The sequence below is a fragment of the Talpa europaea genome (assembly GCF_964194135.1).
Source record: "Talpa europaea genome assembly, chromosome: 2".
Taxonomy (NCBI): Eukaryota; Metazoa; Chordata; class Mammalia; order Eulipotyphla; family Talpidae; genus Talpa; species Talpa europaea.
Genome location: NC_140068.1, coordinates 16441846 through 16453294, shown reverse-complemented (window position 1 = coordinate 16453294; position 11449 = coordinate 16441846). Strand labels below are relative to the sequence as shown.

The 11449-nt window shown below is 37.1% G+C and overlaps 1 protein-coding gene across 1 annotated transcript; it reads left to right on the top strand.

Annotated features, from left to right (window-relative positions):
• Positions 1-565: 565 nt before the first annotated feature.
• LTV1 (LTV1 ribosome biogenesis factor) lies at positions 566-10812 on the top strand (the record flags this gene model as incomplete). Its single annotated transcript, XM_084257885.1, has 10 exons — positions 566-727; positions 1567-1740; positions 5314-5401; positions 6743-6884; positions 7245-7500; positions 8731-8858; positions 9723-9862; positions 10136-10188; positions 10372-10572; positions 10702-10812. The coding sequence occupies 10 exons, from the start codon at positions 566-568 to the stop codon at positions 10810-10812; spliced, it is 1455 nt and encodes a 484-aa protein (XP_084114011.1).
• Positions 10813-11449: the final 637 nt, after the last annotated feature.

Below are 11449 nucleotides of genomic sequence, written 5' to 3'. Positions count from 1 at the left end.
AGTGTAAGGTTGGGCCCAAAGCAAGCCCTCTTACTCAACTGAGATGATGCTTTCTCAATTTGGAAAGTTAAGATTGAGCTGGGGAGTAAGAATCTGAAAGGAAGATGACTCTTACAACCTTTAGTTGTGGTTGTCTCCTATCTTGTAATAGTTGGTATATGGTATGTACCCTGTTTGGAATTGTCTGCCCCACCTTTTCTTGTGGTAGACTCCTTCCCATTCTGGTTCAGCCTGTCAGGAACCCTCTCCCAGCAACCCAATCTAAAGCAACTCATGGAAAAATAAAATAACTATCGACCTTGTTTGCACTCACTGTGTTTAATTTTTTCTTTACCTGAAATCATTTTGTTGATGATTTGTTTACTAAAAATAGGAACTTTGAGGTTACCGTACCTGTATTTTCATTACCCATAATAAGGTAATGAAATGTTTATTGGAGAAGGATAACTCTACCTTGAGTAGAATATTGTTGCTGTTGCCTGCCCTAGAAGTGTAGGTTTTAAAAATTGGTTGAGCCATCATATAACTTACTGAGGATGCCTACTCCCTCTTGTTTTCTGCATTAATGGCTTGTTCTGATTCTGTTCCTTTGAAGCCTCACAGAAAGAAAAAACCCTTTATAGAGAAGAAGAAAGCTGTGTCCTTTCATCTGGTCCACCGGAGTCAACGGGATCCTTTAGCGGCAGACGAGACTGCACCCCAAAGGGTTCTGTTGCCTACACAAAAAGTAGGTCTTGTTTTAACCAATAGGTTTGTAAGTAGACTTTTTAATAAATAAGGCCGCTCCCTGCTATTCTCAGATAACTGACCTTATGGGAAACAAATTGTTGATTTTTGCATCATGCGTGTTTATTTTGATAGAGGATATGCAGATTTGGGGGGGGATAAATTTAAATGAGCAAATCTTATAAAGGTAAACTCTTAATGTTATTAACTATCAACTACAGTGCTGCATGATGTATTTGGCACAGCCAGATACCCAATCTCTGTTTTCCTTAAGATCTTGCCATTGCTCAACCACAAACTGCAGTTTGCCGCCTACTCATCTCATGAAACAGAAACCATTGGAACTCATGCGTTAGCTTCAGAAAATGTAAAATGAACCTTTAAAAGGTTCATTTGTTAATTATCAGGATAAACTTGTTAAGTGTTAATTACTAGGATAAACTAAGGAAATGTTGGGGGCCATCAGCCATGTTTACTTTTTCAGTAAAGCCAGTTTGTCTTGTATATTGAGAAGTTTCTTTGCACATAAATACAATAATCTACTTTCAAGGCCCCTTAGTCTTGTTTCTAATCCTCCAAGTTTTTGTTAAAACAGTATGTGTTTGTGTCTTGAATATTTGCAAAGAAATAATGAAAGGAGACACTCTTCAGTCCATTTTAATTTAGGTGCGCTCTCGATTAGAAAGTCTGTTTTCTGAATTTTTTAAGAATTTTGTGTGTCTTTCCTATCAGCAAAAATGTTCATGTACACTTTGCCACCTATCTGAAATCTGTCTTTATTGGAGGATTCCTCTGCCTTACCTTACAAGGGGTACTAATTCCACTATGTTTTGATCCCAGGTAAATGATGAAGAAAGGCGAGCGGAACAGAGAAAGTACGGAGTGTTCTTTGATGATGATTATGACTACCTGCAGCACCTGCGGGAACCATCTGGGCCTTCAGAGCTTATTCCCACAAGTACCTTCAGTGCATCCAACAAGAGAGATGAAAAAGAAGAAACTTTAATAATTCCAGTAAGACTTTTTAGCAACTTAATTGTGAGGGAAAGTATGTAGGAATGAGTAACTTTTTTTTTTTTTTTTTTTTTTTTTTTTTTGGTGGGACCCTCGCTGGTGGCTGGGGATTGAACTGGCGCTGCAGAGGCTGCGGGCAGCCTCGCAACCCAGCGCTCAACCGCTGCGCCACCAGGGAAGGCCCAGTGAAGTAACCATTTTTAAGACAACATAACTGTTTAGGGCATGAAGTGATATCAGTCTGAAGAGCACAGAGATAGTCTGCGCCTGCATTTAAAATTGCGTGTGTGGAAGTGCTCACATGTGCCATTGAGAGAGAGAAGGTCAGTCTGTTCACTGGTGGCAGAGAGTCAAGAAAACAGCCTCTGACAGTGTTAGAGTTCTTGATTACAGGACATGGTGAAAGTAGAGGGAACTTTTCACTCAGTGAAAAGCAGCTTGCATTCTAGATGTTAACTTGAGTGTTTCAGCATCATCCACACTGTCCTAAAATAGAACTTTTGTGGAAGGTGCAGATCTTTAACTTGTGAAAATAGCAGGCTAACCATAAGAGAGGTTCAAATCAACATATTGAAATGAAATTCCTGTTAACGGTCTTAACAAAAGTGTGATGTACTTTATTACTCTCTTTTTTTGTATTTTAAATTTATTATTAATACTTTATCCCTTAAGTACAAGTGAGTACATATTTATATGAAATTAGTGTCATTAATTGAAGTTCTTTTTTTCCCCCAGTTTATGTTAAGGCCACCCTTAACATGGCGGCATGCCTCGGTGATCTTATTTAGTCTTAGTATAAGGAAATTTCTCTGTGAGACTTTTATGTAACCTGACAGGTAAAAAAAAATAGAAGACATTTATTTGTTGGGTTTGACACATGGCAGAGAGTAAAAAAAAGAAAAAAGACAGAATGCTTCTCATTTTCATTTTCCAATCCTGTTGTGGTCTAGGCATTCTTTTCTTCAGGGAAGATGTGATTAAGGTTTCTCCTGTCCATAGTTTATTGCTTAAGAATAGTTAAAAGAATTTGGTATCAGGGTACTACGCAAAGAAATTGATAATAACTGTAGTAGTTCATTCATTCCCTAGGCTGTAGCTGTCTTGCAAAGCCACAGACTCTACTACTATATCTCTACCATGGTAGAACCAATCTCTACTCTTTCTTCCCAGAGCTCCACATCAATTCATTGTGGGGGGTGGGGGGGGAAAGGGTCCAGTAATGGCTCGACTTCTTTATTTTATACAGAAGAGTTTGGATAAAGTCTTAATATTCTTTTGGCAGAATTGTATTAATCAGTACAAGATTAGCTTATAACCCTTAATTTATTTTGGGTGAAAGTAGTCTCCATATCTAGTTGAATTTTAACAAAATAGGATTCTTAAATAGACACTCCAGTAATGTTTACAAGGATGAGGGAATTATGTTTAAGGACAGAAGTGCCTTCGGTTTTCTGTTGCACAGTGTGACAATATGGGTGAGTCCCATGTGCTTTTTTGACTTGAAAGCAATTTGTAACAAACCACCAAAATTGAGTAAACCAGAACTATTGAATAAGCTGTAAAAATGGAAAGTAAGACAGTAGAGAACTTAGTCATGCTTGAATGACCCTTGATTTTCCCACGGAGAAAAGCAGGTGCTGCCATGGTCAAGGCAGCTGTGCAAACTCATAATTCAGAGCTGTTGCAACCCTGAAAAAGCATACTCCTCTTAAGAAAATGGTAATCACTATCTGTACTCTGATTGTGGATGTGATTCTTTGTTCTTCTACATCGAAAATTGTTTCCAAAGGTAAATTCACTTAACACAAGCTGATCCTTTTTCAAAATCTCATTTTCCAAAGATAATGACAGTATCTTTAATACGAACCAACACCACCTATATAGCTCACATAATTAAAAAAAAAAAATCTTTAATATATCAAATCTTTTGTGCACTTTATATGGGTGAATTATTTCTCAGTAAAACTTAAATATGAGTCCACACAATAATTAAATCTTTGCCCATTTATGCCACCAATAAACTCATTATGGAAACTAACGGTTGCTAAGTATGTACTACTGTATGTAGCCTTTACTCATGCTCCTCAGAGATTTCATTCAGCTCAGCATGCTCTGTGAGCCATTGACTGTGACTTCCCAGCTTAGGGCCTGCTACTAGACTGAGGACAGGGTGGTGGGTGATGAGGTGCGTGAAGATATAACTTATGGTGATCCTCTGAATATTGATTGTTAAGTTAACACGATGAACTTGATATATGGCAGCACATGTTGAAGTGACTTGTGTGGTGTGAAGAGTGAGGACAGTTCAAAGAAATATTCTGGGACAGTAATCTAGAGACTTCTATTGTAGCTTCTCATGGAAGAGGGAAGAACTGAGCAGTCCAATAAAGGATAGGTTCTATTGAGGAGGAAGGAATATTTCAGTCAGGAAAGGGACCTATGATAGTATTGTGCTTGACACATGTGTGCTTCATGAACTACTTCTTCCACAGGACCTTGAACATAAAGAGTGAAAAATCAAAACGTGGTACAAATTTATTAGCAAGGTCACATTATAGAATATTCAAGGGGCTTAAACTGGCAGTGATAGGAGGCTTGAATTAGGTGTCCAGCAGCCAAGCAGTGATTGCAGTGAACTGTGTCACAGTTAACCATGAGTGAGATGGTGCCCAAAAGTCTGGTGTGAAATCACTATGTAAGAGAAATCAGAGGTATCCAAGGATAGCGAGAAATGTTTCATGACTGACTGGGGTTTATGACTTTAGAGAAAACCTGTGCCATTACCAGAGAATGGGACTTAGTTTCTGGTTTAAATGGGAAAAATAATTTTATTTTGAAATTTAAGAATGGCATTATATGGGGTGGATTTGAATCCCAGAACTTGACTAGTATCAGGCAGACATTCCATTTAGACTTTCTTTTGTTTCGCTAAAACATGCTGAATCCTCATGAGGATTAAAATGGAATAATATACTGGAGAATACTTTATGAAGTATTGAGCTGATGAAGGGATATTCATGTTTAAAATAACTGGAAGAAGTAAACACGAATGCAGAATATAGTTGTGTTTGTTTCCTAGGACTACTGTAACAAGTAACACAAATTTCCATTGGGTGGCTTAAAGCAATTGAAATTTATTCTTTTGCAATTTTAAAGACTAGAGTTTTGAAATCAAGGCTTTGGCAGAGTTGGTTCCTTCTTGGGGGCTGAGAGAGAATCTGTTCCATGCCTGTGTCTTATCTTCTGGTGGTTGCTGGTAATCCTTGATCTTCCTTGTAGATGCATTGCTCCCATCTTCCTTGTCTTCACAAGACATTCTCTGTGTGTCTTTGTGCTTCATATGACTTTCTTAGAAGCATATACTGATTTTTAGATTAGGTCCCACCATAACATAGTATCACCTCATCTTAACTGGTTACATCTGCAGGTCTTATTTCTTAGCTGTAGTCATATTCTGAGCTTATGAGCAGACATGAATTTCGAGGGGCCGGGAAAGGAGACACTTTTTAACCCTGTATACTGGTGTAGAACTATTTCTAAATAAACCTAATCGTGTAATTTTTTTTTTTCAAGAGCACTGGGATTAAGTTGCCTTCATCGGTGTTTGCATCAGAGTTTGAGGAAGACGTTGGATTATTAAATAAAGCTGCTCCTGTCTCAGGTGTGTTTAATTTTCTTAACTGTTCAGGTGGAAAGAGAAACAGTAATGATAATATTTTTATCTGTAGTAAATTACTGAAACAATTGAAATATGACTGAATTCAGATTAGAGTTCATTAGGTAGGGACGAGTATGATTAGCATCCTTTTATCTCCATCAAATTCTTGGCTTTTGGCATTCCTTCTTGGAGGCAAAGTGGGAATATTATTTTTGTCTTGACCCCACCTCTTTTTAATCAATCAATTCCAAATCTCAGTCTGTTAACTTTCAAAATTTCCCCTGAGAGTATCGAAGCGCTTTAGTCTATTTTACCATCTATTCCAAATACACTAAAAAAATTATAATTTTTTTTTTTTTTTTTTTTTGCAGTGCCAACATTGTATTTTAAGAAATGGTGTTTGGTATTTCCTCCTAAATTCCCTTAATTATTGGCCAACATGTAACATCCATTCATTCATTAATTCACTCTACAGATTTTTGAGTTGCTTCTATGTGACAGAATTGGGTTAAGCCAGAATAAAACATTACCTGACCTGAAGGATTTACCATCAGTTTGGAAAGAGAAATAATAAATGGGAAATTATAATCACAGTACAAGTGAACAAATAGTGGTTGGCACCAACCCTCCTGTCAGGGAGCTGGCCAAAGCGTCTTGAGGAAGTGATAAGTTTAGATTGACTTCTTACACAGAAGGTAGGTAAATAGATGATGGAGGATGAGGTGAGGAGGAGAGGATTTTCCAGATAGGAAATGATGTGCTAAAGTAAGAAAACATGAATATAGGAAACTGCACGCTTTAGCATGAATGAAGGGTAAGAATTAATATGAAATGAGGCTGGAGAGTTAGACAGTGACCATGTTAAGGGTGTTGGCAGCCAAGTTTTAATTTGAAAGTTATTCTTAGATTTTGTGCTTTTACATATAGAAGACCAAAGATGAAAGAACAAGTTAGGATTTATTAAAATTTCATAGTCTGAAAATGCAGAGTTTAGCAGGCAACAGATACTTTGAGTTACTTCTAACAGTTGAATTAAAAGCCCAGTTTCTTCCTGCAGGTGAAGGCTTTCACTTTGGCTAAATAGACACAGTTTGATATTGTAGATCTCTAATGGAAGAGATTTTACCAATGGTTTTAAAGGGGGAAGCATTTTTTCCCCCACATTTTTTTGCAGTTACCCATCTGTGTGTCTACTCACTAGACTGAACTTTTTAAAGTTCTTAGTCATTCTTTTATCTTCACTATATAGGTAGAATCTGGTATATAATAGGTACTCAGATTATGTCAGTTAAGTGAAGGAATCTTGCTTTCTTGAGAATTGCTCAATTTTTGTTTGCCTTCTAGGACCTCGACTGGATTTTGATCCTGACATTGTTGCAGCTCTTGATGATGATTTTGACTTTGACAATCCAGATAATCTGCTTGAAGATGATTTTATTCTTCAGGCCAATAAGCCAATAGAAGAGGAAGAGGGAAGGGATATACAGTATGTGTGGTTTGTTTCAGAGCCGGGATGACTTGGCTGTTGCTTTGTTAGTAGGGTGGCAAACAATGGATGTTCTCTCTGAAGATATCTTCAAGATTATTTAGTCTGAGATTTCTGTATTTTAGAGCAGAAAATGTGAGACTTGAGGTCTTTAGAACTATCGATAGATGGGGCTAAAGTCCAAGTTGCCTGATTACTAGTTCATTACTTTTCCAACCATACCAGATGGGTCAGGCAACACAGCTGTTCCTGCCTAAACAAGAATCCTCCCTGAAATACCCTCAAATTTTACTTGTGTAAAGTCATCTAGTTCTGTTGTTTTTAAAGTTGTTTTGACAGTTAATTTGACTCTGACTTTAGGAAATCTGAAGCTGAAGATGGCAACGAGTGGGAAGATATGGATGATGAGAATGAAGGCGGTAGTGATGATGCTAACTATGACTCTGCAGGCTCGTTATCAGATGATACATCTACCCCTGGAAAGCCTCTTGGGGTTACAGAAAATCACTTGTTCTGGGAAGAGGAGACGAAAAGTCGCTTTACTGAGTATTCTATGACGTCCTCAGTCATGAGGAGAAACGAACAATTGACCCTACATGATGAGAGATTTGAGAAGGTAAATTTCCTGAGTGAGGGACCTTCTAATACTAATGCCTAGTAAGTTTTATGTAACGTCAGAATCAAAACAAAACAACAACAGGGCCTCCCCGGTGGCGCGGCGGTTGAGCACTGGGCTGTGAAGCTGCCCGCAGCCTCTGTAGCGCCGGTTCGATCCCCGGCCGCTGATGAGTGTCCCACGTGGTGCGCAGACCTCTCCTGCTGTACCCGCTGCTCCCCTCAGCAGTGTACTTCAGTCTGCCTGCTCTGCTTCCACTCTGGCCCTGGGACTTCTCTCACCCTCCTGTGCTTCTGACTGTACCCAGTGCTTGCATAAATAAATCTTTAAAAAAAAAAATTCCGCATTAGAAACAGCTTTTGTCTTATACTAAAATATACTATAAAATCCCCCTATCTCTAATTTGGAAAGAATTAGTATAGGTCAAAAGATGATCAGACTTGACTTCCTCCTAAAATTCTGACATTTTGAATTTGAACTTCTATGATCACAGTCCCCAAGATTGCTGTTTCCCTGAGCATAAGTAAAATATTTCTTTTAGGGTTTTTTGGGTGTATTTTTCTCATTGGTGTATTGCAAGACCTAAAGTGAATTTGAACTGTTGAACAAATGTTGAATGAATGAATGGATGGTTTCCTTCAAAGTGAAGTTAAGATAAAGTTTCTAACTTTGCTGCCCTTTCACTGAGTACTAGTTTCTCTTCTCTCCAAGAGACAGTCAAACTGTTACTATTATACCTCACTGTTGAATTATATCATCCTGGGCTTGCTTTCATGAAGACAAGCAATGTTAATAACTTTTGAGTAACATAGTAAACAACACCTAAAAGAAATGAAATGTGTGCATTAATAAGAGTCTATTTAAAATGTTGCATGACCTTTTAGTGTGCATGCTCATATTTGAAGGTATATTTGTAAACTATTTTATGGTAAAGATTTCTATTTAGCCTTTTGTTCGCCAAGCTGAACAGAATGATTGCCTTTTCATTTTCGTATTAGTGTCATCCTATTTATAATCTAAATGTTAAGTCTTAAATTGCCGCATATAGAATACCTTCCATGTCATATTGTTAGGGTACCAAGTCTATGCCAATATGTTAATTTAGTTGTGATCTCATGACAGTAATTAAATATTGTGTAAGAATAAATTTAATGTAAAAATGACATTTAAATGCTCTATTTTCAATGAATACTTGCATTTTTCATGGTACATTTTTCCTTTAAATTCAAGTTTTATGAGCAATATGATGATGATGAAATTGGAGCTCTGGATAATGCTGAATTGGAAGGTTCCATTCAAGTAGACAGCAATCGCTTAGAAGAAGTTTTGAATGACTACTATAAAGAGAAGACAGAGAAGTATGGTGACTTTTTCCTGCTTACCTTGTTTTTTTTTTTTTTTTTTCATTTTTAAATAAGGTCTGTGATTATAGCTGAATCTAGCAAATCATCTAGGCAGAATCCTTTTGAGAAAAGTAGTACGTCGTCTGTAACCATGTTTTGCTACTAAGAGTTCTGTAGTTGGATATGACACTGGGTGGGAGCATACTGAAAACAGCTTGTCTACAGTTTTGACCTAATCGTCCTGGGGAATAACAGGTCTGAGTGGGCAGATGGAACTCACATTCCACCTGAGAATAAGGTAGCTTCTAGCGTCTTTGGCTGAAGAAGAATTCTGACTTCTGAGTGTATACATTCTTCGTCCTCCTGAAATGTCAACAATTTCAGATGTAGGTATTTATGGCATATAGAAAGATAGGAATTTATCTCTCTAGTCAGATTAATATACAGCTGGTCAAATTAATTGGCAAATCAGCATCCACATCAAGGTGATGTCTCTGTTTATTGGAACCTGATGTTCCATCATCACTGTTATGTGCAGATCCTACAATAGGGCAGGGGCTACATACTTTAAATTATTTGAATACTCTGGAAAGAGATGGGCAGTGTTTTTCAAGACTTTAAAAAAAAAGACTCTGTGTGGGAAAACTGCTGTCTTGTTTAATGAGTTCTAACCTAGCAAACATGCGGATGCATCTTTCCTTCCTGTCAGAACAGTGAATCCCTGAAATCTGCTCCGGGGGAGGGCAGGGCTGGGTAGAGCTGATCTTGACACAAAATGACAGAAGGCACATGTGAATTTGTGGATTTTTAAAATTGCTGTTATTTCCATGGAATAATAATAGGCATTTCTTTTTCCCAACCCCCATCTTCAATGAATAGTTGTGTGAAGTTAAATACTCTTGAGCCCTTTGAGGATCAGGAGCCACCAATGAATGAACTTGATGGGTCTGAGGAGGAAGAGATTGTTACTGTAGTTCTTGAAGACTCTAAAGAGAAGTGGGACTGTGAATCTATTTGTAGTAAGTATCTCATAGGGTCCATTGTACTGCTAAAATTATGATAATAATTTAAAAATATTAAGTACACATTGACTTTTTGAAAAATATGAAAAAAAATGTTTTAGAAAAAGTAATATTCCTATTACTGAATTGTATCAGTTTTAAATCCTTTACAAGAGAGACTTGAGTGTTATTTTGAATTGTAAAACACCAAAGTTGGGAATGTAGTAGGAACTCAGTAATATTTTGCTGAATTAAAAGTACATTTATTGATACATAATTTTTTTTTTTTAGGTACGTACTCAAACTTATATAACCACCCACAACTTATCAAGTATCAACCAAAGGTAAGTCTTAGTGGTGAGAACTATTTGAAATATGAAATAAATGCAAGAAATGTATACAGATTATTTTTCGCCATACCTTTATCCTTTTGTGACAATACTGTTAGGAAAAGCAACAACAATATATATTATCTTTTTTTGGTAGGAATGGATAATAACACTAGTGCCATTTTATCTTTATTTCAGCCCAAACAAATCAAATTATCTTCTAAAACAGGAATACCTCTCAATGTCTTACCTAAGAAAGGACTCACAGCAAAGCAAGTTGAACGAATGCAAATGATTAATGACAGTGATCTGCCTAAGGTGTCAACCCAACCACGTCCTAAAAATGAAAGCAAAGAAGATAAAAAAGCAAGGAAGCAAGCTATAAAGGAAGAGCGCAAGGTAATGTACTTTCCTCAATTATGAGATTTTAAAGAGTTAGGGGTGTGGGGAGTCATGGGAATTTTCTTTTGTAAAATTAGTTTTGCCTCCCTGTGAAGGTTTGAATAACATGAACTTGTTCTTCTTTAGGAACGGAGAGTGGAGAAGAAAGCTAACAAATTAGCCTTCAAACTGGAGAAAAGTAGGCAGGAAAAAGAGCTGCTGAACTTGAAGAAGAATGTTGAGGGTTTAAAGCTTTGACAGTGGGACCTTTAGGGTAAGGCGCATTCCCCACTAGGGGCTCCTTGATATTTACAATAACGACTGAGGGTCTTCAAAGAGACACAACTGTTTGATCTGCCATTTTTTACTGGCAGATATTGAAAAGAAAGCAGTACAATATTTGTATTTATAACAGTTAAGTTTTCTCTGCAGTTTTGTAAATATTTCAATATTTTAAAATTTAATTTTATAAGCTTAGATTTGCTGCTCTGAAATAAGTGACTTCAGGAATATGAAATGTTTGGACACATTAAAGGAAAATATCTTCATAACCTAAATGGAATTGGTTTGTCTTTTTTTTTTATACGGTTGTCCCAGTTGTTTTCTGCAGATGTTCTCAAATATTTCTTGGAAGCCTCTCCACTCCTTTTCAGGAATTAAGTGACTTAATTTGCTATATGAAGAAAAGTGGCACTCATTTAAACTCAATTTTGAAATGGTGAGTGCTACGAAGAGTTTTCCTGAGAAGGTCCCACTTGCAGGAAACTAAATTTCCCCTTGCTCTGCACAAAGAGCTTTTGCAAAATGATGGTAAAACTGAATATTAATGTTGTTGGGACTTGGTCACTGGAAGACTTACTTTTGGGATTTAGGAACAGTGAAGGCAGGAAACAGA